The 26,789-nt window shown below is 36.8% G+C and overlaps 2 protein-coding genes across 2 annotated transcripts; both read left to right on the top strand.

The window, feature by feature from the left end:
- The first annotated feature begins 812 nt into the window (after positions 1-812).
- On the top strand, positions 813-25,879 carry lrig2 (leucine-rich repeats and immunoglobulin-like domains 2). Its single transcript, XM_055050304.1, has 18 exons — positions 813-1,475; positions 1,914-1,988; positions 3,545-3,679; positions 4,055-4,198; positions 4,404-4,547; positions 5,017-5,160; positions 5,398-5,541; positions 7,408-7,488; positions 8,789-8,860; positions 9,047-9,115; positions 9,501-9,664; positions 9,892-10,203; positions 10,881-11,162; positions 12,405-12,842; positions 13,583-13,735; positions 14,639-14,779; positions 21,671-21,895; positions 22,754-25,879. Exons 1-18 carry the CDS (start codon positions 1,291-1,293, stop codon positions 22,984-22,986), a joined length of 3,141 nt encoding a protein of 1,046 aa, XP_054906279.1. The 5' UTR covers positions 813-1,290; the 3' UTR covers positions 22,987-25,879.
- Positions 16,358-18,675, top strand: LOC129372799 (GRAM domain-containing protein 4-like). The gene has a single exon (XM_055050310.1). The coding sequence runs from the start codon at positions 16,868-16,870 to the stop codon at positions 18,128-18,130; it is 1,263 nt and encodes a 420-aa protein (XP_054906285.1). The 5' UTR covers positions 16,358-16,867; the 3' UTR covers positions 18,131-18,675.
- Positions 25,880-26,789: the final 910 nt, after the last annotated feature.

Genomic DNA, 26,789 nt, shown 5'->3' with positions numbered 1-26,789 from the left:
TTCTCTCCCTTTTGAAAATTAAGGTTTGGCTTTTTGTCTCGTTTTGTTTTAAAACTTTCAGGAACAATTATGCATGATGGAAAAATGCTGCCAGACCAACAGCTGTTTAAAAGTGACTACAGTCAATATTTTAATACCAACAGAAGTCATAATAGCATGGAAACCCATCCTAATCTTTTATTTTATCTTTGTGAAACAGAAGCAGCAATGAAACATGCAACAGATAGGGTTAAATATGCCCTATACAATTGCTGCATAAAATTGTCATGTTTTTATTTCTTCAAGTAATTGCTGACCTTGGTTTATTTTGGATTTTTGCATTGTCTTATTTCACTGTAGTTATTTTTGATGTGCTGTGTAAAACCTTGTTTCTTTATCCTATAAACAAAACTAAACATGTGCAAGTACAACCTTTTTAAACATTACATTATTATAATTACAATTAAGATGATGACGATGATTATTATTGTTATTATTATTATTATTATTATTATTATTATTATTATTATTATTATTATTATTATTATTATTATGTAATAGCGAGAAAACTATACTATAATTGTAAAGATTTGTTTCTGAAAATATAAATATAAAAAAATTGCAGGTTAGAGATGCTACATGTAATACCGTCAAAAAATATTACTGTTTTTGCTAACGCTCTATTGCCAAACTTTTTTCCTCATAGAACTGGGAAGGTCGCCACTTTAACTCAGTTAGACTTCACCCAATCAAATCGTTGAAATTCTTTGACGTACTTGACCATTGACCAATAGCGTGTTTGTCAACATGCTGGAATGGGGCGGGATCTTTGCTATCCTTTGTCATCAGTTTGCGGCGCATTGTTTTTCTTTTGGGACAGGGTTCCAAAAACATTATTATAATTTATAGAAAAAAATATGCTTTTAACGTTTCCGTTGTTGTCTGCAACCAGAAGCCGTCAGAGCATTTATTTTAGGTTATTTCGTTTTTCGGGAAGTGTTGTATTTTTGGGGTCAAACCAGTTTAGCAGTTAGCTGGTTAGCCTGGCGGTGAGGCTGTCCTGATTGGAGCAGGACGAATTCCAGGCTATTCGAAGAAGGGAACAAATCTCAGCTACTATGCTTCACGCAAGTTGGATAAAATTGGATTACACAATTTATGCTGGGTTTATGACGCTGTGAAGCTGAATTATGTGTTAATTAGACTGAAATAGAACGCCTCGGATAGTTTGTTGCTTTTGTAGCTCTTGAAAGTGCCATTTGAAACGGTCTGTTAGCCACGTAGCTACCTCTCAGTAGGAGGACATTTAAAATGGCGGAAGGTTGGCCCATTCTTCCATCTCTTGTCCTGCTACTGAGTTTCAGTGCCTGGGTCACAGACTCTTGTCCTGCTGCCTGCTCCTGCGCGAAAGGACAAGATGAGGTCCATATTTTGGATTGCAACAGGAAAAGACTGACCGCTGCCCCCCTGGACGTGCCAGATGGGATAACTCAAGTGTAAGTACACAAGCAGATTTTGTCAGAAGCGTGTTTCAACTAAATCCTCTGCTCTGTTTTGATACAAAAACCTTCATAATTGATCATGAAGATGTAAATGCATTTTAATTGAAAGAACCCTCTCAAGGGCTGTTGTATACAAATATGTTTTTAGTTTTTTCAGTTTGAATTAATTTCCCTCTAAACTAACCGATAATTAATGTTGTCTATTTAAAAAAAAAAACATTTTAGCTTCTTTATTACTGTTACTGCTTTTAAATTATGTTAACTTTGTTGTCAAACTCTTCAGTTTAAATTTTGTGTTTATCCTTGGTTATCTTGAATTAAAGTGATGTAAGGATTTAGAGGTTGTCCTTATTGTTTTTTTTTCATTCCTATTAGAGAGGTCAGTTCACTTTGACCATTATGATTTCAATATTGTGTGTAATTTCATTTCAGCACCATGAACCACAACGACCTGGCTGTTTTTCCGTTTTTTGGAAATGTTTCATCAAACATTACCTCACTTTTATTGTGAGTATAGAACTCCTATTGTGTGTTCTTCCCTCTTCCTTGACATACAGATTTTAATTAATTTTCTGCCATGAACGTGTAGCACTACCATTCTCCATCTAAGACCTATTTAAGTACACATTTGATGTAATGTACCATACAGTGCTATCACATGCTTTGCCACTGCAAAAAGCCTATTATATTTTATTCCTGAGAAAAAATAAATGATCTGTAATACATTCATAATCATAGTGAGCAGTTGCTAATCAACACAAGTAGTCATTTCCACTTGTGTTTTCGTTGATTGCTGAGAGAATAGTGAGAAAACTGTTATTGCCCTTTCTTTTTCTTTTTTTATTTGGATCTTACCAAATCTTCTAAGTCATTTTGTCTTAAAAAGTTGTCTTATCCATTAATAAATGTAAACAGAAAAACATCTAATCTTGCTTTTTGACCTGCAAAGTCTAAAATAGAATTTTAAATTGTATTTGAATTTCAATGTGCACAATATTGCAATTAGAAAGTCTGCTGGGATGCAGTATTTGGCAGGTAATAATATTTTAGGTACCTGTTGCTGCTAATGCATTTGGTCTTTTGGTTTGACTAACTGTGTATTATGCCCACAATATAGAATTCTAAAGCTCATGGAAAGGAAATATGGGCTAATTGTAAATGATAATGTCTCTGCAGTACTTGACATATTGTATTGCAATTTAGTTTTTTTTTCTATTACCTTAAATCCTGCAATCCTAACATGCTATAATTTATTTTGTTTAATGTAGTAAAAATGAAAAGTATAATCTACTGAATTTCTGGATATGGTCTCAAAAGTTTGATTTGTACTGTTAAAGTTGACCCATTTACCCACTGTATGGAAGACTTGTTCAAGAATATTTTAGTGTCACTTTGTTGAGCCAAATAATTGACATGATGTCAGTCAATGGGGCCACCACATCCCTCACTATAGAGCAGGCTCACCATATACAAAGGGCACAATTTTCAATACAGTTGGCCCTGGTTTGATTCCTGGGCCTGGGCAATTTGCTGCATCTCTATACCATTCTACTTGTCCAGCTTTCAAAGAATTATGGTCACAAAAAAATCTTTCACTGATTTAGAAAATAAACGGGAGCAAACTTCCTCTGTGAAAGAAAGGACAAAGTACGGAACTGACTGTTTGTTATATGGTTCTTATCTGTCAGTATGAAGTTATGCTTAAATCTAGCTGCCTTTTATATTTGAATGATTTTTATATAACTTTTAAGTGGCTGGGCAATAAAATATCTTTTAAAAAAGCTTGAAAGAATTGTTCTGTGGAAGTTCACATAAAACAACTTGAAGAGTTTCATAAATATTAAAGATTTTTCTTTCTGATTTCTCAGAAGTTAGAAAAAATTAGCTATTACATCAAACATCTGAAAAATACAGATATTTTTTAGGCATCATTAGTTATCATTACTCATTGAGTTTAGTATTGCAGTTTAGTCAAGCTTCATGATAACTTTGAATTGATTGTGACTTGTAATGTCAATGTCATTGCAGAAAACTGACATGTTTTTGTTTTTAATATAATTCAGAGTCCACAATCGGATCTCAGAACTGTTGATGCATCAGCTGCAACCATACATTTCCCTGGAAACACTGGACCTAACGTCTAACTCTATCTCTGAGCTCAAAGTGGGAGCTTTTCCATCCATCCAGCTCAAATATCTGTAAGTAATAATGCATCACTGAAATGAGCAGTTTATACTTTTCCCCTCAGGACTTGGAGTCATCATTAAACATTAACAACAACTTTTACTTCCTCCTCAATTTCTGTGGATGACAATAGTTGTGTAATCAGTAGTATAAAATATAAGAAAACACTTCTGCGGATGAGTTTAGGTTTAATAGTAACAGTTCTTTTGGGAATGTAAAGCATTTTAAATATCTTAATGAAAAAACTGGATGCACTAATGCTTTTGTTATTAAAGAAATCAGCAATGCATGAAGCTCATTTTACTCCTGAGCAGACCTAAAATAGGTTAGGCATATTTATCCCCTTTAATTTTTTGCTTCAGTGTTTCTGCTTTTGTTTCATATTTTAGGAATTTGAGTAACAATAAAATCAGCCTCCTAGAGCCTGGCTGCTTTGAGAACATCTCCAGCTCACTGCTGGTACTTCGGCTGAACAGGAACAGATTAGTTACGCTGCCAACAAAAGTCTTCAAACTTTCTCAGCTTCAGCTACTGTAAGTATTAAACAATTTTTAGTTCAAACCTGAAATCGGCACCTTCAGAGTGATTTTTATTTTTTATTTTGGTTTGATCAACTTTTATTTCGGCCAATGAATCAAGCTGATAATGCTACTTTCAGTATTCCAGTCATTTAATGAGTTTACTTGATTGTTTTATTTCTGCTTGGCTAAATAAAGCTTTAATTTACTTTCCCAACAGAGAAATGAAGCGTAATAAGATCAAGATAGTGGATAGTCTGACCTTCAAGGGGCTGGACTCGCTAAAGTCTTTAAAGATGCAAAGAAATGGCATCACAAAGCTTATGGATGGAGCATTTTTTGGGCTAAACAACATTGAAGAACTGTGAGTATAATGCTGTTTATTTAAATTTCAAAACAGTTTAATTACTATTTGTTTTAGAAGTAGCTGATTGGTTTTGATGGGAAATACTTTTCGCCGTCCGTCCATCCGTCCGGGCAACACAGAGACAGACAGGACAAACAACCATGCACACACACTCACACCAAAGGGGAATTTGGTGAGAGAGCAATTAACCTGACAGTCATGTTTTTGGACTGTGGGAGGAAGCCGGAGTATCTGGAGAGAACCCACCATGCAAAGGGAGAACATGCAAACTCAATGCAGAAAGACCCCTGGCCAGCAATCGAACCCAACACCTTCTTGCTGCAGGGCAACAGTGCTACCAACTGCTCCACTGTGCAACCCTGTGCAGAAAATACTTTTCTCATGGTTTATAAATTATCAGTCTGGAGTTTCTCACATAAAAATAAATATTTTTTCTTTGTTTTTTTGTTGTTTTCCCATCTTTTAGAGAACTGGAACACAACAACCTAACGGAGGTTAATAAAGTTTGGCTGTATGGCCTTAGGATGTTGCGCAACCTGCAGATCAGCCACAACGCTATAGGTGTTATTCGTCCTGACGCCTGGGAGTTTTGCCAAAAACTGGAGGAACTGTGAGTGTGTTGCTCTTAAAAACTGAAAACTCTGTGCAGATGAGCAGTCCCACATGGTTTCATTAGCCACTGTTGTATGATTTATTTAATGTTTACTGCCTTTTTTTCGTAGTTCATTTAGCAAAGGTTAGGTTCTGAAATTGTCTAATTTATGATCATATCTCTTACACAACCAAATGATGCAAAATTTAAATGGATGGGAATTGTATTTTATAAAATTGGTGTTTATCTTTGCAGAGACTTGTCCCACAATCACCTGACAAGACTTGAGGAGACTGCTTTTGTTGGATTAGGATTCCTGGAGACTCTGAACCTGGGGGAAAACTCTATCAGCCATTTGGGAGAAGGCGTGTTTAGCAGCTTGGGACATCTGCGCACCTTGTAAGTACAATGCCCTGTAGCAGTGTCGCTTCTAAGAAATAAAATGAAGTTTGCCTATTAAAATCAAGTCTTGGCTTGTTCTTGACCTGCATTCCGACAGATTGCTGACTACAGTAGGTCTGTGTGCTTGTTTTCATTCCTTATCTGTACTTGTAGTCCTGTCATCAATAAAGCTTTTCCTTACAAATTAGAAAAACCATAGAAGCTACTCTCTCTTTATACACTGCTTTAGTTTCCTTTGTGTGGTAATCCTGCGTTAGCCATTTCATTTGCATTCTAAATCAAATGACTCAGTGTGTAATTTTTCCAAGAATTCCACTTTAGTTCTGTATTATCTGTCTTCCAAGTGGAGAAGAAAGTGTTTTTGACAGCCTGAAGAGGTGCTTTAATGATTAGCATGAATTAACATTTAATGAATGTGGGTTTCTCCTAAGTAGACTCTGATGGATTAAAACTGCAAATGCAATCATAATCAGTCTTTCTAATGGAATATTTGTATTGCCTTGTGAGGGCCCGGTACGTGTCATACATGTGGAATGTGAGAGGGTTCTGAACTTCGGTTGTACGAGTGGCAGATTTAATGGGACAATCACAATATCAACAACAGCATTACAACAAAAGTTTTGGAAATCCTGTACAATAATATGCTAGCCTAATTAAACAAATATGCAATTTGTATTTAAGTACTATTCTGTAACTTATGAAGTGTAGAAGAACTCCTTATTTGATGCAAATATAAGGTGCTGAAATGAAATGTGAAGAGTTTATGTTTTGGTATGTTTATTATCCAAAAAGCTTTCATTGAAGAGGGGTATTTTACAAAGCCAAGCTTCTTTCAGAGGTGGCCATGCATGAGGGAAGTAAAACAAAAGAGCCTGTGAACCATCCTGCAAACACAAAGCCTCTCTGGGTTTCCAGGAGACCCATGAACTGTGATAAATAGTGATAAACGGAGCCAATTATTTCCTCTCATCAGAAGCAGGGCCACCAAACTTTGACACAGCTTAGAAGCTCAGTGTCTCAAATTGTTAGGTTTGCAACTTTGGCTACATTCACATAGCAGGCCTGAATGCTCAATTTTCATAGATGTTTTTGCTGAAATCCGATTGTTTGCGTGTGTGCGTGCATGTGTGTGTGTGGTCATACATACTCCTGATTAAAATCAGTCCAATTATACATATCAGACTTCTGATAAGTATAATCAGACTTCTGTGTGAACAGTTTACAACCCCAAAGTGACCCTCATGCACAGAAGAATGTCACACAGCAGCAAACTGATTACGGGAACAATAATGGATACCACCATCTATGGATTTATTTTAAAGTTATTCCAGTGGGAGCTGCCACAAGAAACCATAACTATTACCAATGGCATTTTGTGAAACATTGACTGGAATTTGTGTAAAGATGTATTTTTGTATGAGTTGAAGGCACCTGGAGTGGTCGAATTGCAATTATGATATTTCATAAGTCCAGATTTGTCATAGATTTAATTGTTGTTTATGTCCAGTTTTAGTCTGTCTGGCAGTGATGCATGTCTCACGTCAAAGACGTAAAAGTTGGATAAAATGTCACTTCACCATTTAGACTGCAGACACTTTCCAAACTACTGGAAATGTATCTTATTTGGTATTATATTAGTGACACCTATTTGATTTATTTATTTGTTTATTTTTTTGCAGATGTTGAAGTTTGAAAAGATTGCAATGAAGTTATTAAATCTGCTGTGTAACCGTTGCCTAGAGTTGCTATTACTGGCAACTCTTGGGTTGGAAAGACTAATTTATGATGTATTATCATAAAAAAATGTTTTAACTGTTTAGCACATTTGACCTATAATGTGTGATATGACTCTTTGTTTTTCAGAGATATTCGCAATAATGAAATCTCATGGGCCATTGAAGACTCCATTGCTGTATTTGATGGAATGAAGAAGCTGAACACACTGTGAGAATGGATATAAATATGGCTGTGTGAAATTGTAATCTACTGCTTGCATGCATGCATATTGTTGGAATGCCTTTCATTTAGACAAATGACCTTCTTGCATGTTATTTTTTAGTGCTTCAGGCCTTTCATTAGCGTTGTAGTGATGGATGTTATCAATCTAACACATAGTTGTTTATTTACAATACTGTAAAAAAGGGTTTGCCCTTCACAAATTTGTTTTGTTTTAGCTGATTGTATCTCAGTGAAAGGATTCTGATCATAAAAACTAATATTATTATAAGAGAAAGACAGGCAAAGTAAATGGAAATGGATTGTGTTTTTTTTTTTTTTTTTTATTATCGGATAAGACCATTCAGACCAATCTGATACTATGTGAAAAAGTAGTTTGTTAGAGTTCTGGAGTGTAGCTAACGTGTTTAGATTAATGTCCCAAACTAATGCTGGCTGGATAATCTTTAGGATTTTCAAGTGGAAAGTAGTTTGTTTAGCCAAATACGTGGTAGAGCTTTGGCTTTTATTTGGTCAGCAGCAAATAACTCTTGAACTCTCGTGTGGATGCCATTTTTTCTAGTCTTTTATTTTTTATTTTTTTAATTGTAAGCATCATCTGAGCTAAGTGAGGCTACTGATGATTAATGGTATTTTGGGTTGTTTGTTAACCTTATGGATGTGTATTTGACATTCTCTTGGAGTAATTTTGGTAGGACAATCACTTCTTGGAAGATTCATTCCTGTTTAATTTTTTCTCCATTTGTGGTTAATGACATTCACAACCTTAGAAATGGTTTCGTAATCTTGTCTAGACACACACTTCCTCTTTTTATATCTTTTAGTTGAACATGATATATTGCTTCTTTTAGTTTAAGATGATGTATTGCTATTTGAGATCTTTCAACCTACTCCTTGTTGTGAGCTAGGTTCTATTTTAGTAATACCATAATTATTGCAAGTCAGCCAATAATCACACTATTTTTGTACAAAGGGCTGGTTGGTTTGGCAAACTGTTTTTTTAATTAACTCTGATATTACAATTTGTTTATCTTAAAAACTTAAATGTGGCAAAATAAATAAAATCTCTGTCAGGTACCAACACTTTTAACAGCACAATTTACTATATGTCTATAATAAATTTTTAATTTATAGCCATTTTATAGCCCGAACAAGTTGACTGACCATGAAATGCTGTTCAGGTTTTTTAAACTAACCTTCACAAAAGTTGCAGGCTAGGTTTACCAATGTGTATGACAACTTAATAAACTGTTAAAAAAGTATAACATGAAATTACTTTATTTTGCAGAAATTTGCAGCGGAACAAAATCAAATCAATCACTCAGAAGGCATTTGAGGGGCTGGTTGAGCTGAAGGAGCTGTAAGTTAAATAATTAAACTTTGTCTTTGTGTGCAGTACTGATAATTCCTACAAATATGTTGTTGATGACAGATTATATTTATCAGTAAGTCTGTTTTAGAATTATGTAATTTTAGTAAATCCCGACATAACTGAGATCAAATCTCTAGTTTAAGGCTCTAATCCATAATTCTGTCTTGTCTGCAGGGACCTTGGCAAGAACGGCATCATGTCCATACACCCTGAGGCACTTTCCCATTTAGAACTTGAAGTATTGTACGTACGCTGAAAGCTCAAGTCTTAGGTTTTGTTAAGCTTACATACAACAACGTTTTGTTTTATGTTGTTTCTTAAACTGATTTTAAAAATTAAATTAGATTACTTATAAAACACAAATTTACTTTAGTTTTGAAGTTAGAGATGTGTTTATTTATTTTCAGGTACATCTTGAGCTGACTTAGCTCCCTGTTAACAGCCACATCCTCTTTTCGAAAATACTGCAGAAATATTTCTACCTTTTTGGAGGTTTTGATCAGCATCTTTTTGGAGTCTCTAAGACTTTGCATAAAGTACCTTAGATGCTATGATGACAGCAATAAAAGTAAGATGATAGTTTTTTTAAATGTATAAAATTTGACAATTTTTCTGTTTGCTTTTCCAGTGTCCTGAACTCCAGCAGCCTGCTGTGTGACTGTCATATGCAGTGGCTGGGTCCTTGGCTGACCGAAAGCCAGTTCCTTCAGCCTGTCTCTGCTGTCTGCGCCCATCCTGCTAGTCTACTTGGTCGCAGCATCCTTTCAATCAGCCCAGAGGAGTTTGTTTGTGGTCAGTTTGAATATTTAAATTCTCAGAAATACACAATGAATTATACAAATGTTGCAAAGAGATCCTTGTCTAGGTTTGGTGTTTTGTTGAGGTATTTGGAATATTTAAAATTAAAAGCCAATTAATACAGTGTGGTATTTTATTCTGAGAGGTATGTTATTCAAGAGTTCTATGGGAATATTGTTAATATAGAAAATATTTCCCATTTTCCTCTTTCTCCACTATAGATGATTTCCCCAAGCCTCAGATCACTACCCATCCGGAGACCTCTGTGGCTTTGAGGGGCAACAACATGACTCTGAGCTGCGTTGCATCCAGTAGCAGCGACTCGCCGATGACCACGGCGTGGCGGAAGGACGGGGAGGTTCTCTACGATGCAGAAGTGGAAAACTACGCCCGGTATCAGGATGGACAACTCATCTACACCACAGTGCTTCATCTCCTTAATGTCAACTTCACTGATGAAGGGCTTTACCAGTGTGTTGTCTCCAATCACTTTGGCTCCAACTACTCAAACAGGGCTATGCTGACAATCAATGGTGAGACCTTGTCTGCTTTTTCATGAATACTTTTAACATCTGTTTTTAGAGTACTGATCTGATATTAATATCTGTATTGGTCTTGATATTGAAGAAACAAATTCTAGATTTAGTATTGGTGGCAATGTGCCTGGCCCATTAGGGCAGATCTGTTTAAAGTAATTCTATGCTTTATCCTCTGAGCTTTATTACTTATTGTACATTGGCTTTTATGCTTCTTATTGCACTGACTGAACAAATTAAAGTTGAGTTTTTTTTCAGGTTTGACCCAAGCTTGTGAAGCTTTTGATGTCTTTAAGGGTGCTGTACTGGTCCACAGTAATCAAATAAACTAGTTATTCAGCACATTTATGTCTGTTTAAAAAAAAAAAAAACTTTTCAAGTCAATTCAGCACAGGTTTTATGTATCGAATTGTATAGGCCAATTCTAAACTTCAGATATCTGTATTGGTATCAGAAGTGGAGAAAGTGGGTTGGTGCATCCCTATCTGTTCTGCAGTTTTCTAGAAAAAGTATTAGTCTTAGAAACTTAGTCTGCACAACCTTAGTAAGGATTGTGCTACTGTGATTTAACTGAGATGCAATTAAAATGATTACTTAAAAGATTTTAGGAGAAGTATCAGCCAAAAGATTTCTTGATAATAGACCCTAACCCCAGATTGCCCTCTGCTTTTCAGAGATGCCCTCCTTTCTCAAGACTCCCATGGATCTGACAATTCGCACTGGGACGATGGCTCGGCTTGAGTGTGCAGCAGAAGGTCACCCTTCTCCCCAGATAGCTTGGCAGAAGGATGGAGGCACTGACTTCCCTGCTGCCAGAGAGCGCAGGATGCACGTGATGCCAGATGATGACATCTTCTTCATTGCTAACGTGAAGACAGAAGACATGGGAGTGTACAGCTGTACGGCTCAAAATGCAGCTGGCAGTCTCTCAGCTAACGCCACTCTGACCGTTCTGGGTGAGTCATGCTCCTTATCAGCAGAGAGAGTAGCTGTTCCTTTATTTTCTGGTTGGTCATTTCCCCTCAAATTGGATGCTTGTATATATATGTCACTTACTAGAAGCTCTTATTTGTTACTACCTTGCTAGATTGAGAGAGTGATGCCGTAAGAGAAAACCTTAACATGTTTATTATTCGCAAGTTTCATGGGTTAAGGGTGGTTGAAATTTTTGAAAATGCTTGAATTTCAATATGATGTTTTCAAGTGCTTGATTTGCGTATAAAGTCTTTGTTACGTGCTAGATATTCAAACTGCAGTTTTGTAACAAAGTGCAATCAAATGTTTGATTAAAGTTTGATGAATTTAGTGAACATTAATTAAAGTTGAACCCAGATATCTTCACCTAATAAGAGAAACATGTTTTCTCACTGTCAGAAGTTAAATCAGTGTAAACTTTTCTTGTTTAGATTACAAGAAATGCTGTTTAAACAAGATAAGCTTTGCTAACTTTTCTAGGTACAAAGATGTACCAAAATTATCTAAATTTAGGCAATTTAGAGAATCACCTTAATTATTTCAAATTGCTGAATGCCATAATAGCTAGCAAGAACATTTTTTACATGTTTTTTGTATAACTTTCTTTATATATTTAGCATTTAATTTGAGCAGGAAGGTCACAACTGATGGTTGTTTGGATTTTTTCAATGTAATGAATATTTATTATTCCCAATGGCTTACAGACTTATTGATTTAAGTAATAAGGGCTAGCTTATAATTTATACATTATGTAAATTAACACTAACACAAATTTTTTATGTTGAATTAGTGTTTTGTTCCCTGAGCAGTTAGGTACGTAGTGTGTGTTTGTGTGTGTGTGAGAGAGAGACATTTTAAAACATAAACTTTTGTTGTATTTTAGTTTACATTGTCCCTGCTGCAGAACATTAACAAATCATAAATTATGTCATAGCGAATAGAAACTGTCTTTGTTTTAGTTCATTTGTATTGCTTTTATTTAATGTCCAAAATGTGGAAAGGCTTGTAAACCTTCCTTAGAAATGCTTGAAAAGTGCTTGAATTTTACTGTGGGAAAAGTGTGTGAGGCTTGTATTCAGATCCTCCGGACTACAGAATCTCTATGAATCACTATTTTAATGACTGAACTTGATAGACTTTTCTATGCAAATTAGTTGTCAATTACAAACTTCACTTTTCATACCAATCAATTCCAAAACTTAATCAGTCCTCCTCTTTTCCAGAAACTCCATACTTTGTGCGGCTATTAGAAGACCGAACAGTAGCACGTGGTGAAACTGCAGTGCTTCAGTGCATAGCTGGAGGCAGTCCCGCTCCCCGACTCAACTGGACCAAAGACGACGGGCCTCTCATGCTCACAGAGCGTCACTTTTTTGCTGCAGCCAATCAACTCCTCGTCATAGTTGATGCTGGGCCAGCTGATGCTGGGAAGTACACCTGCATCATGTCTAACACCCTGGGTACCGAACGCGGCCACATCTACCTCAGCGTCTCACTGTTGCCCTGTGACCCACCAGTAGGGATCGACCACGACAACTGGAACACTGTGGGGATCGTGGTAATTGTTGTTGTGTGCTGTGTGGTCGGGACGTCACTCGTCTGGGTCATTGTCATTTATCACATGCGCAGGAAGAATGAGGACTACAGCATCACCAACACTGGTTAGTCATTTTAGAAATGCTGTTAAATGAAGGCAGATACAGGATTAAAGGGGACCTATTATGCAACATCCACATTTTGCATGTTTTTGTACTTCTGTTTTGATCTCAACTGCTTTTAAAAACAACCAAAGGATTTAAAAAAATAAAAACCACTCAGTCATTTTTGGCAATAGGTTAACTGTTTCAAAAACTTTGGGAATGTAACGTCAGAAATCATCTGGCCCTGCCCCTCATCTGCGTGTACTTGCAAGCATGAGCTGGGAAAGCTGGACTTACAAATTCCTGATAAGTCTAGCCTGGTACCTAGCAACCCAAACTGAACTACTGTACAATGGGTGTGTTTTGTTGTTGCTTCTTGTTGGTTGTGCAGGAGGGTCTACTAATGCTTTTCAAAGATATATGGTTGTATAATTGTGCGTTTATTGGCTCCCTTTTAACTTGAAATGTAAACGTTAAGTGATGGGGTGTGGTCAGTAGAAGTTTATTTAAATTTAAAGTGACAAGAGGCCCTGAAGCAGAACTGACCAGACTAAAATCTCATCCAAAAATGACTGTGCAAAAAAAATTTAATGAACATGTTTTGTAAAGTCCATAAACCCATCCTAATCTCTTAAGGGATACATAGGAGGTCACCTTTAAAGCTTTACTCAGCCAGCAAATCAGATGTTCTGCCATTAAACTAATATTTACCTGCTTGGACACCACTTAACATTTTGTTTGAACACATGTCTTTGTTACAGATGAGATGAATTTGCCAGCAGATATCCCAAGCTACCTGTCCTCTCAGGGTACTTTGTCAGAGCCGCAAGAAGGCTACAGTAACTCTGAGGCAGGTAGCCACCAGCAGCTCATGCCTCCACTCTCCAATGGATACATTCATAAGGGCACTGATGGTATGTACTCCATTTTAAATCACAGCAGGATACAGTCAAACCTTTTTTCTCAATTGCTGACGTTTGTTTTGTAGGTTTGTGATGTTGACATTACAAACATACAAACATCATATTTGTATGCATGATTCTTGGAGTAAATGCAGTTGAACTCCTATGATGTTCCTTAGACATGTTTTGTTAATGTAAGTTGCTTGGAAATTCTTAAGAGCTTTATCATTTGTTGACACAATTTGGAATAAATTGCAGACAGAATTCATTTACTTGTTAGTTGACATAAAACAGCTGGTTCCACTGAAATTAGGAGTTTAGGTGTAAAAGGGGTTGAATGCAAATACTCAACACATTGAAAATATTTCAGAAATTATGCAAAAGAATTTTCACACCTTAAACCGTGAACTATTTCTTTGTTTATCAACATAATAAAATAAGGAAGTATAAAGTGTTTGTTCATCACGAAAATGCCAATCAGGCACATTCGATTTTCTGGGTTTTCTTTCCTACAACATAAATTGAAAAAGTTCAAGGTTAAATACTTTTGCAAGTTGTTTACCATAACTTGTGACTAAATCTCCCAAGATCTGACTTAAGTACTGCATGAGTAGATGAGAAATAATAGCTCTGTCTAGTTTTTGTTTGGGCTCAATGAACATTTTCATCTCAAGAAAACATGTTGACATGATAAATAATACATAAGTAAACAAAAGGTATTCTAAAGAAACCCTCCTGGCAAAACAAAATAAAATTTTAGAGGCTTTTTAAAAAAAAGAACACAGCTTCTCAGATGTGCCTTCTTAATGTGATTTGAGATACTCTCATACCTGTCAGAGACTTGTGTCTGTTGTTGTGTTTTGGATCATATCCCCTGCAGAATGAAACTGTAACTAATTATTATGTTTGTCCCAGGAGTGTGCTATGGAGACACAGGCAGTGAGGTGGAAACTGAAGGAAACGGGATGTTGCACTGCAAGATAGGCGCTCTGTTCACCGGCCGTAGCAGCTTCCATCCTGGCGAATCTCGTGAGGGATTAGCGGGAGTCTCCTCTGGTCTGTCATTATTTTATCACTTCTATTTTTTTTTTTTTTATTGTCATGTTTCCACTCTGAAAAACCTTTGAATTAGGGATCAGCATTTATCATATTGTTATCAGTTATGGTGAAAATATTCTTGACATAATAGACATAAGAAATTTGATTTATCTTTAGCTTGAATTCCATTTCCTGATGTTTCACAAAAAGTATGACAAAAATGTTATCTTTAGTATTTTCCCCAGTGTTCCATGAGAGTATCAATAAAATCTAAAATAGTATTATTAAGTTCACTTACCTTGTGTAGTTTAGTGATATAAATCACATATTTAAGTAACTGTTGTCCTGAGGAAACCAATTTATAATGGGAATGCTTTTCAAGAGCAGTATTTGTGGCACTAGGAATTCCAGGGCCATGCAGAGACCTTTGCAGGGACAGGGGTTCAAAGTTAAAATGGAGCACATTGAAGAAAATCTTAAAACACCGTACAATAACATAGCAACAACCCATATTAATCAAGAATCTAATTGGATCCCACTATATCATTACTATCATGTGGGGACAATGCAAAGCAAATGTAGTATATTTTCCCCAACAGTTATAATGTTGCTGTTTCTGCTTCTGACAGTCCTGGAGGCCTGTGTTGATCTGAGACTGTAGTTGTTGAACAGACCATAGAAGAGAAGGTTGCTGGTTATGAAGTTATGAAATAAGCAAATTTGCTGCCATTTTACTAATTAAGACCTAATAATATCTATTTAACCTCTAGAACATCTTGCAGGGTTTCCGCACAGTAGTAAATTAAATTAGCTAAAAGGTAGTAAACGAAAGCAAATAGAATTAAAGCTGCAAGCAGCCTCGAACTGCCCCTTGCAGCTCAGAGCCATTCCGGCCTATTGGCGCGAGGATTCCTGCACAGTCGCCCACTTGCCAATGCCGACGCTCTCGCGCACTTCCCGCACCAGTGTCCAGTGGGACCTTTCTGTCTGATGAGGTGCTATTTCTCTGAGAACTCAATTTCTCAATGAAACTCTTTGTCACTGGTGGAGTAATACTGACCCCTACTGGCGAAATACTGATGTCGTTATTCATCATCTTTGTGTCAAATTGCATCAGACAGTATTTTTTGATGCAAGTTATTTCTCTGAAAACTCCATTTCTCAGTTGGTCTCTTTGTCTTTGGTGGAGTAGTACTGACTCCTACTGGCGAGTTACTGACATTGTTGTTAAACAATGACTGCTGATGAATAACAAATGCTATATTGTTTTAAAATATGTAAAAATTTTGCGCAGTTGTGAGGCAAAATTTGAGCTAAAACAAAACTAATTTAGTTTCAACAAATCAAAAATGTTAAAGTTGGCTATTAAAGAGTCTGCTTTATTCAAAATAGTTTGTATTTACATCTATATCGGCCGCAATACAAAAAAAAATTCCAATCCATAAGGGCAGATCTATTCAGTCTAATTCTATAATTTGTGGTTTATTATTTATTTTTACAATATTTAGAATAATTAGACTTTCTGAACCTTTTCAGAGAAGTTTTGTTGTGTTTCACTTTCAAATTGAAAACAGACGAGTAATTAAAATGTAGAAATATTGTAAATATATAATATATATATGAATATATTGTGTATAAATATTTAAAATGTGACGTGAGCTCAAAGTGCAACGCTACAGTTAGCTTACCAAAGGATTGTGTTAAAAAATAACAGTGGATAAATGGCTTAAGACTATTTATACCACACCAGGTACAGAAAGCCACAAATGCAAAAATTCTATCATGTAGAAATCTATTGTTAATTTCTTCATGTTAAATTAAGAAAAACATTACTTATTATATAATTACTTAGTCATTATTTCAGCTTGACTCTTGCAGAACTGATCTGATCAGTTTTGCATGACTATTCCTTCTGATCGTTTCCATAGCAACGATCAGAAGAGCAAGACTTTGCTAAATACAAAAGTCCAGTGAGCTCACTGATGAGGTCATAGATGACATAATGTATATCACAATAGATCAAAGAAGTTCTAAACCTTGCACGATTTGCACGCCAACATTGAGGACACAAAGTTCCAATAGAAACCAGAATCTGCAGCACCCAACATGAGGAGGCGTTCCAGCAAAATCCAGTCTCGGAGCCAAAGACGGGACAACTTGCTTGACTCGCCCAATGGATCAGACATAGAATGCAGGAACGGCGATATGATGAAAATGTGGTTATTGCTGAGACAGCTAGAAGAGCTGAGGGAACCTGAGCTAGAAGAGCAGATGGAAGCCCAGGCTGGTCCTGGATCATTTCTGGCAGATCTCCAAGAAGAGCCAAAGACTGATTTGAATGAAACGAAAAAGCTTCTAGAAATCTCTTTGTTAGAAAATCTCTTCTTACAGGAGGAGTTGAAGAAACTGAGAGATGACTCCGACATAAATTCAATTAAACAGAAACTGGAGGAAGAACGATGCAAATGCATTGAGTTGGAACAGAAGGTCAATGATGCCATAAAATTAGGAGTTGAGGATTCTCCATCACAGTCACCAAAACCACCATCCTCTCAACCAACAGAAAAACATAAAGAGCCTCTTTGCAACAGCTTTCTGGAATGGCTTTACAATCGTTTTGCAGTTGATATCGAAGACTTTGGCTTCCAGCCAGAGACAATTGTGGAAACAGAGGAGCCACTAAGGGCTAGGAGGTTGGCTGAAAATATGAGACGCCTCAAAAGAGATGTCAGACCTGTGACAGACTTCATGGATAACCTGTCTGCCTTAACCAGCTGGTACTCTGGGTCCACGTCTGCCATTGCCTTCGTTGTGTACATGTGTGCAGCGTGGCATGGGTGGATCATCTCGATATTCCTGTTCCACGCAATTGTCCGCCTTACCTTCAATTATCTCATTTTTAGAGGCTGGATAATCGTACCTGAAGTGTGTGAGCCATTGGAACCCCCAAAGGAGAACTTGACTATATCTGAGAAGTGCCAGTTGTTTTTTGATGTTGCTCAGAAAGCTCAGAATCTTATTGGAAAGATTGCCGACATCCTGGAGAAGATAAAAAATCTGTTCATGTGGATCCAGCCAGAATTGACTCTAAAGCTCTACCTGGCGCTGTGGGTGATTTTTATCTCCTCATGCCTGTTACCTTGCCAAGTGCTGGGCTTCATCACAGCTGCTTATGTAGGTTTCAAGTTCTTCATATTTGACGTCATCTTCAAAAGTTTCCCCGAGCTACAACAGCGCTTTGACACCTCCTTCATCATCTGGACCAACTTACCCACTGACCTGCAGCTGAAGGAAAGCAGCAACACTACCCGCAGCAGACAGGTTGCCACAACAGAGACCCAAGAGAGCGTTTGTCTTCATGTGGTCTGAAAGTTCTCCAAGTGCATTTCTCCAAGTGCACATTTCCAAGTTAAGGGTACTCCGGCTTCCTTCCAGAGTCCAAAAAGATGTCTGTTGGTTTATTTGGCTTTTCTAATTTACCTTTGCCCTATGTTTTCTCTTTTGCTTAAAGTAGTTTAGGCCAACACTACTTTTAGCAAATGTCAGACACACATTTTTCTGATTAAATTTCATAAATATCAAAAAGTAGTGTCAGGTTTCTCTCCGGGCACTCCGACTTCCTGCCACAGTCTGAAATCACGACTGTTTAGTTAATTGGTCTCTAAATTCTGTTAGTGTGATTAAAACATTTCGTTGTTTTGAATAAAACCTTTGCCTGGGTCTGAATCCCTGCCTGGGTTCTTCTGTGTTCATAGGGTTTGCATGTTCTCCAAGTACATTGGTGGGTTCTCTCCGGCTTCTTGGGCTTCCTCCCAGAGTTCAAAAAGATTAATGTTAGTTTAATTGCCTTTTCTGGTTGACCTTAGCCCCGTGTCTTTTTCCCTCTCTTTTGCTTATAGTTTTGGCCACTTTAACCAAATGTCAAAAAAAAATTTGTGATTAAATTTCACAAATATATATATATATATATATATATATTTGTGAAATTTAATCACAGACTAACTGTAAGTCCTAACTGTAAGTCCTAACTGTATATATATATATATATATATATATATATATATATATATATATATATATATATATATATATATATATATACAGTTAGGGCCAGAAATATTTGGACAGTAACACAATATTTGTGAGTTGGGCTCTGCATGCCACCGCATTGGATTTGAAATGAAACCTCTACAACAGAATTCAAGTGCAGATTGTAACGTTTAATTTAAAGGGTTGAACAAAAATATGTGATAGAAAATGTAGGAATTGTACACATTTGTTTACAAACACTCCACATTTTAGGAGCTCAAAAGTAATTGGACATATAAACATAACCCAAACAAAAAAGTTGTTTCTCAATATTTTGTTGCGAATCCTTTGGAGGCAATCACTGCCTTAAGTCTGGAACCCATGGACATCACCAAACACTGGGTTTCCTCCTTCTTAATGCTTTGCCAGGCCTTTACAGCCGCAGCCTTCAGGTCTTGCTTGTTAGTGGGTCTTTCCGTCTGAAGTCTGGATTTGAGCAAGTGAAATGCATGCTCAATTGGGTTAAGATCTGGTGATTGACTTGGCCATTGCAGAATATTCCACCTTTTTGCTCTCATGAACTCCTGGGTAGCTTTGGCTGTATGCTTGGGGTCATTATCCATCTGTACCGTAAAGCGCCGTCCGATCAACTTTGCAGCATTTGGCTGAATCTGGGCTGACAGTATATCCCGGTACACTTCAGAATTCATCCGGCTACTCTTGTCTGCTGTTATGTCATCAATAAACACAAGTCACCCAGTGCCATTGATAGCCATGCATGCCCATGCCATCACGTTACCTCCACCATGTTTTACAGAGGATGTGGTGTGCCTTGGATCATGTGCCGTTCCCTTTCTTCTCCAAACTTTTTTCCTCCCATCATTCTGGTACAGGTTGATCTTTGTCTCATCTGTCCATAGAATACTTTTCCAGAACTGGGCTGGCTTCTTGAGGTGTTTTTGGGCAAATTTAACTCTGGCCTGTCTATTTTTGGAATTGATGAATGGTTTGCATCTACATGTGAACCCTTTGTATTTGCTTTCATGGAGTCTTCTCTTTACTGTTGACTTAGAGACAGATACACCTACTTCCCTGAGAGTGTTCTGGACCTCAGTTGATGTTGTGAACGGGTCCTTCTTCACCAAAGAAAGTATGCGGTGATAATCCACCACTGTTGTCTTCCGTGGACGCCCAGGCCTTTTTGAGTTCCCAAGCTCACCAGTCAATTCCTTTTTCCTCAGAATGTACCGACTGTTGATTTTGCTACTCCAAGCATGTCTGCCATCTCTCTGATGGATTTTTTCCTTTTTTTTCAGCCTCAGGATGTTCTGCTTCACCTCAATTGAGAGCTCCTTTGACCGCATGTTGTCTGGTCACAGCAACAGCTTCCAAATGCAAATCCACACACCTGGAAACAACCCCAGACCTTTTAACTACTTACTTGATTACAGGTTAACGAGGGAAAGGCCTTTTGAGTTACTTGCAGCCTTTGGAGTCCATTGTCCAATTACTTTTGGTCCCTTGAAAAAAGAGGAGGCTCTGCATTACAGAGCTATGATTCCTAAACCCTTTCTCCGATTTGGATGTGGAAACTCTCATATTGCAGCTGGGAGTGTGCACTTTCAGCCCATATTATATATAAATTGTATTTCTGAACATATTTTTGTCAACAGCTAAAATAACAAAACCTGTGTCACTGTCCAAATATTTCTGGCCCTAACTGTATATATATGTATATGTGCGTGTGTGTGTGTGTGTGTGTGTGTATCAGACATCCTGATGTAAACATATCAGGATGTCTGATATAAAGACAGACATGTATCTCTCGTTGGGACCGACTCGCTACAGACTGCAGCGAACTGGGCATTTAGCAGCCTGATTGAGTTAAAGTCAGAAGTTTTCTCTGCTGCCGAAGCATTTCTGTGTTTCGGCCGAGGCGGGTTTTTTCCCCACTATTGTGAGGACAATTCTGAGAATATAAATGGAATCAGTTTTTCTAACGTCAGATCTACGTTTTTATTCACAAACCAGTGTATTAAAAAATATTGTTTCCCATAATTTGATAGTTAGAGGGCACAGATCTGCCCTTCTCCTCACCATGGAGCCAGAGTCTGAATAATGGCCCTGTGCCACTGCCAGGCGGAAATGATTGTTTTGTCTTACAACATGGAGGCAGAGAAACTGAGTCATTATTAGACTGAGGGCAGCCAGACTAGTCTATTTTGCTAAATTACTATATTTAGCTAAATATTATTGCAAAAGGGTGAGGGTTATGGTTAGGCCTTCTGACATACAGATAAAAAAAATATAAATTAAAAAAAGAACTCAAAAACGGCACTCGGGGCATCAAGCAGGGGCTCAAGATCCCTTTCCCCCCTACTCCCTTCACCCCCTCTACACGTACCTGATGAATACTGTGGTATGCATTTACAGCCACTCAGTTACCAAAAAGAGACTTAATAGATTTTAATCATTTTTATTGATATTGAAGTAGTGCCACCAAATATTGTGACCAAATCAACCAGCCCTATTGTGAACTTCCTTCATGTTCTTGCTTGCACATTGAGGTGTTACTTTTGTGTCCTTAAAACATTTTTAGCTTTTCTATGATTAAAAGGCCTAACATAACAAACACGTAATTAAATTAAGCAAAATTATAAATATTAAAAACATTCTTAGCTAACATCAGTTTGTACATTTTTTATTTTTATTTCTTGCAGAAATGTGAACATTAAAGTATTAAGAATTGTGTACTTGTGACTTCCTGGAAAATCAGAATCAAATCAAATGTCCAATTTTACTCATGAACTTAAAAAAGGTAACCAAGGTAATAAAGAAAAGTTAAGTGCAACAATAAAAATGATTGTTTTGTCTTACTAGGTGGTGCAGGTCCTCTTGTCATCTGCTCCGATTGCTACGACAACGCCAACATCTACTCTCGAACGCGAGAGTATTGCCAATATGCATATCTCGGGGAGGACGATCCACTGGACAGGGCGCTACCAGGCGTAAAGGACGGCCTTGGAGATACTGCCCACCCTGAGGACACAGCACTGGACAGCCTCATGCACAACAACCACACTTCTGCAAAGCAATATGTTAAAGGTAAGGCATCAAACAAAAGCTGAAGTTTTTTATACTTGCACAAAAAAATTTAATTACCAACACCTGCGTATAATTTACAAATACAAAGTAGTTTTTAAGGAAAGTGGCTATTAACAACCCTGCAGAAACAGGTTTAGACAGATTAGACTGCACCAAGCTTGTGTTTATATGCTGTAAGAATATTGTGGTCATTGATTTCACAAATCTGCAGAGGATATTTTCCATTGACCTGCTAAACCCAAAGGTGAAGCCACAATACTGCTCGTAGATATTATATTGATTTTCTGGATATTTTCTTTTCAGTTTCACAAGTACAGTACACAGATAAAGAAGACTATTTATGCATATAAATGTTTTTCTCTGCTTTCTTAAGAGATTTTGAGCCAAAATATTACAAATTGCTAAAAAAACACAAAATCTTAGAAAGTATTTTTGTGCAGTCTCTAGAGCACATTTCTAATTAAACTTAAAACATAACAAAACTAACTTACAAATACTTTTTCACAAAGATATAAGAGCTTGTTTTGAGTCAATAGTTCTTGAATATTCATAAAAATTACTTGTTATACTGATTATTTAACTTATGTCAAAACATTTTTTCCATGTTCTAAGTGACATAATCTGCCAGTAGAACTAGTACATTATAAATCTACAATCAATTTAAAATATATTTACTTAAAGCAGGCTAGTATATCTTGCTGAATACTTGCGAGTAAGTTTTGTCCTATTTCAACTCTAAAGTATTTGCAGTAGAAACTAAGCAAAAATACTTAAGATTGTTTTGTCCTTGAAACATCTGGGAAAGAGAATCATTTTGGTGATGAGATAAAAAATTTTCTGGTTTTTGGCTATTTGTAGATTCGCTCAGCAGAACTTCATGGAGAGAAGGTGAAGATCCATCATCAGTATCTCTACCTGGAGCTTCCCGTCTCTCAGTAACATTACACAGGACACCTACTCTGACCTCTGCTGCTGACAGGGCAGTAGAGCAGAATGAAGCAGTGGCTAGCTACTTCCCCAGGCAGCCCACCCAGGACCACAGAAGTGCCTATAATAGGACTAACCCACAGGACCATAGGGCTCCCACATAGGCTCTTTAAATTCAGGCAATGTTTTTGCCTCAGACTTGTTTCTGCACCTCCTTACCTTTTCCATCCTTACCTTTACCCACTACCTCCAAAGAGATTCCTTACTTTCTGCCAAAGATGCTCTCTTGTATGTTTACATTCCCCAGCTCAACTCACATTCCTCAGCTCAACTCAAGAGGACAAGCTAATGTTCTGTACTTCAGAAGGACTGATTTCTCAGACAGGATTAATTAAAATAACCTCTTTCCAGACATCCTCACCTCAGGAGGAGGCCGCCTCATCTCTTCATTCTAGCTATTCTTCTGTCCAACAAAAAAAAGAATGAATGTATGCTTAGTGGAACCAAGTCGGACGCTGCCAGGCAGGACCACTTCTCTGAGGCAGCTGTGCCTCAGCATTTCTGGTACCAGTTGCAGAGTACTCTACGTCTTAAGAAGAAAACACTAAGCCCTCCTTTGCAAGTGAAGGAGAAGAGGGTAATTAAAGAGAAAGATGTAGTTCCCTGACCAGCAGTATTCAGTTGATAACATTGGAAAGACTCTTAAAGGCTTACCTCTCATGTTTCTGCAGCCATTCTGACCGACTCTTATGCAAATTCCAGAGACAGTAACACCAAAACGTGGTGTGTATTATGAGTATACACATATATAGGTACATTTTTCATGTATTAGCCTTATTTGTTGTTTTGGGTTTTTAAATCATGTTAATTTTACACTTTTGTTTAGAATAAAGAGCAGTTTGGGAAGAAAACCATTTGTTTTGCACATGAGACAATCACAGTTTTGCTGGGTATTTTCTGATGGTTGTCCAACAGATGGCCTCGTTTTTATATCAAGCCTTCTCAGTGACTTCTTTCTACAGTATGCACTGATTCATTAGCCCTTTTGTTTCCTTTGTTACAGGCACTTCATGTTGGCAAACTTTATTGTGCTGTTTACTTGCTGTTTCAGGTTATAAAGAGCTTGTTTTTTTTTAAATTTCAGTTCAGTCAGAAAATTAATGATCTTACATAAGTAGTAATGAAGCCTATGATTTCACTCTGGACTGTGAAAAAAGGAATGTATTATGTTCTTTTACGTGTATGTGTATGTAAATAATGTTATCTAATGAATTACATGCTCTGTGCATTTGAGGTGAGAATTACAGCAGCTACTTGTACAAAGCAACTTAAATGTCCACAAAGTGTGAGCAGTATGCCCAAATTTTACATTCTTGTTTTTGACAGAAATAATCAGACTTTATTTCTGGATGGTTTTTAATTATTTTGTGTTTTTTGAAAAGTTGAAAGTTGCGGTACATTAATAAATCGGCTCAGATTTTCTTAGTTTTGGGAAATCTGCGAGCAGCTGATCCTTGCATGAGAAACTGATCATGCAAAACAAATCTTTGCGAATCTGATTTTCAGATCCGTAAAGATTAGAAAATCGGCCACTATCCACTTTCACTCTGCCATAAGAAAGGACTGACTGCCTAATTCACCCACCAGGTCAAATCTGCACATGCGCAATGAACAATAGTCACCCCACTGTTGCCAAGTTAGCAACTTTGTGGCTATATTCAGCAACTTTTCAGAGAGAAAAAAAAAATTATCAGTAGGTCAGGCTTGTTAAAGATTGGTGATTGGCCAGAATACTGCTATCGGTGCAATCCTAGATGAAAGACACTAATTGTACAACTCCACCATTCAGTTTCATCAGCTGCTTTGTTGTGGTTGAATTTGATAAAGATCATTTGATCATGAGCTGTCCAGAAGAAGGCCGGCTTTGCGTCTTCACTGATATAACTGTTTGGATTAGAGAGCATTTCAACATAACCTCTAATGCGCATTTCATAATAATAATATTGAGTTGAAACATCTTCAAAACAATTTCACCAGTACTAATTATTAACGTAGGTTTTATTACAAAACAGTTATGACATTTCTTCTGTTTAGGAAAAGTTTACCTAATAAATTTTTAGCTGGGTGTGTGACTGTTTAGTTATTTTCCCCATTTTTCTAATTGTCCATTATTAGATTCATCCTCATATGTGAGAGTTTGGATATATTAACATCTCAATCATATAATAATTCAGAGTATTTGATCTCATTGCATTATTGTTGAGATCCATTGAGTTAAATGGTACTAAACTCAGAAATGCTTAAATTAATTTTAAAGTGTGTAATTATGTTTCCTCATGCTGATTTTCTTTTGTCACAATTTATATCATGGGAAAAAAACTTATTTTTTTATATCAGCTGTACTTTCAATTGCCTTAAACAGCAAGTGGTATTAAGAAATCCTCAGTGATGTGCAGGCATGAACTGAAAGTTCCTCTTCTGATCTACCTTTTTTTTTTTATTCCAACTTGTTTTCATAACTCTTAATGTGTTCCTAGCACTTTCTCAGCCTGATTTTATTTTCTGAACTTGGTATCAGCAACAAAGCTAATGACCAACTGGTATCCAAGCGAGGAATAAAGCCTTGGCATAACTTTGTGGTCTTGTTATTCTGTCACACTCCTTGTTTCAGTGGCACTAAATGATTTTTCTGTTTTTGGTGTTTTAAAACTCCATAAATGATGCAAAATTGTCAGTGAAAAACTTGCAGTCATACATGATCAAAAATGATTTATTTGTTGGGTGTTTAAAATTTTTAGACCAGTGCTGCCAATGACAAAATGTGCTTTTAGTTCTCTAAAACATCCATCCTGACCTTATACCAAAGTTTAACAGTGATTGCTCTGGCACTATCCAATGCTGCTCTGTTTGCTTTGTTAAATCTTGACATTTCTTTTTGTAAAATGTTTATTTGTATTGTATGTTGGGCCTTCTTTAATTGTACATTCTGTAAAGCATGTCTAAAGAGTCTTTTTGTTACACAGCAAATATTCCAACATTAAACATTAGTTCTCATAACTTCTGTTGATTTTTGACAATATTTTTACAAAACAGGAACATATTTTCAGCTCCAGGGGCTTGTATTGAACAGTACATAGTTCAATAAAGGCCCAGTAAAGGAGAAGAAAGAAAGGGAAGATTGAACAGTCTCAAGCAGAAAGATTTTTGAAAGTTTATTAGCTTAAATATAAAACCTAATGCAGCTCTTTGTTGTTTTTGCTGGTGCCAACTTGAGAAAACCATTCTGTTTCCACAATTTAATTTTGAGTTGCAGATATTTTGCAGACAAATTCTGGTCACATCACAGAGCAATTTTTAAAGGGCAAACAGATTAAATGTGGGCTTAATTGCATCAATCTTGTACAAAGTTTGCCTGCATGGGGCCTAGTCTAGGAACAAAAAGATTCAGTAAAGTCTCTTATATAAATCCACGCTACAGCAGATAAATCAGATGGTGTTCAAACTTAAAAAATGTACAATTGGTATCTCAGCTGCAATTCCTTCTTCCCATCAAAGACATGGCGGCTGCGTTAATCAGCCCATACAAACTTGTGGATTATGCAACCGAAGTCCAAGGTGCTTATTAAGTCAAGGACGTGGAATGGGTCACATTCCTGAAAGCAAGATTTCTGTCTTCCTCATTAAGGTTTATGTGGCGTTATCGATAGTTTCAATGAAAAATCAAATGCTGGTAAAACATTTGACTTTTCAAAAAACAATATTAAACATTTTCAAATTTCTAGCACACACTCAAAAAATAAAAATTATGGGAAAATATATAGGTAATGCTGGTCAATCCTGAAAGACTTTTAGAGCCTGCATTAACCTTCCGAGTGGAGAAAATGATCTCCAACACGCAGTTACAAATGAATGGTTCAGTTTGAATCATATTAATGCAAAACAAACAAACAAACAAAAAAAAAAAACA

Source organism: Poeciliopsis prolifica, unplaced genomic scaffold (genome assembly GCF_027474105.1).
Source record: "Poeciliopsis prolifica strain line A6 unplaced genomic scaffold, Auburn_PproV2 SCAFFOLD030, whole genome shotgun sequence".
Taxonomy (NCBI): Eukaryota; Metazoa; Chordata; class Actinopteri; order Cyprinodontiformes; family Poeciliidae; genus Poeciliopsis; species Poeciliopsis prolifica.
This window is presented reverse-complemented; position numbering and strand designations above follow the sequence as displayed.

Coding starts and splice junctions, on each gene's coding strand:
- LOC129372799 (XM_055050310.1), top strand. CDS start 16,868: ATGAGGAGGCGTTCCAGCAAAATCCAGTCTCGGAGCCAAAGACGGGAC.
- lrig2 (XM_055050304.1), top strand. CDS start 1,291: ATGGCGGAAGGTTGGCCCATTCTTCCATCTCTTGTCCTGCTACTGAGT. Junction 1,989..3,544: donor AACATTACCTCACTTTTATT/GTGAGTATAGAA, acceptor AATATAATTCAG/AGTCCACAATCGGATCTCAG. Junction 12,843..13,582: donor CTACAGCATCACCAACACTG/GTTAGTCATTTT, acceptor TCTTTGTTACAG/ATGAGATGAATTTGCCAGCA.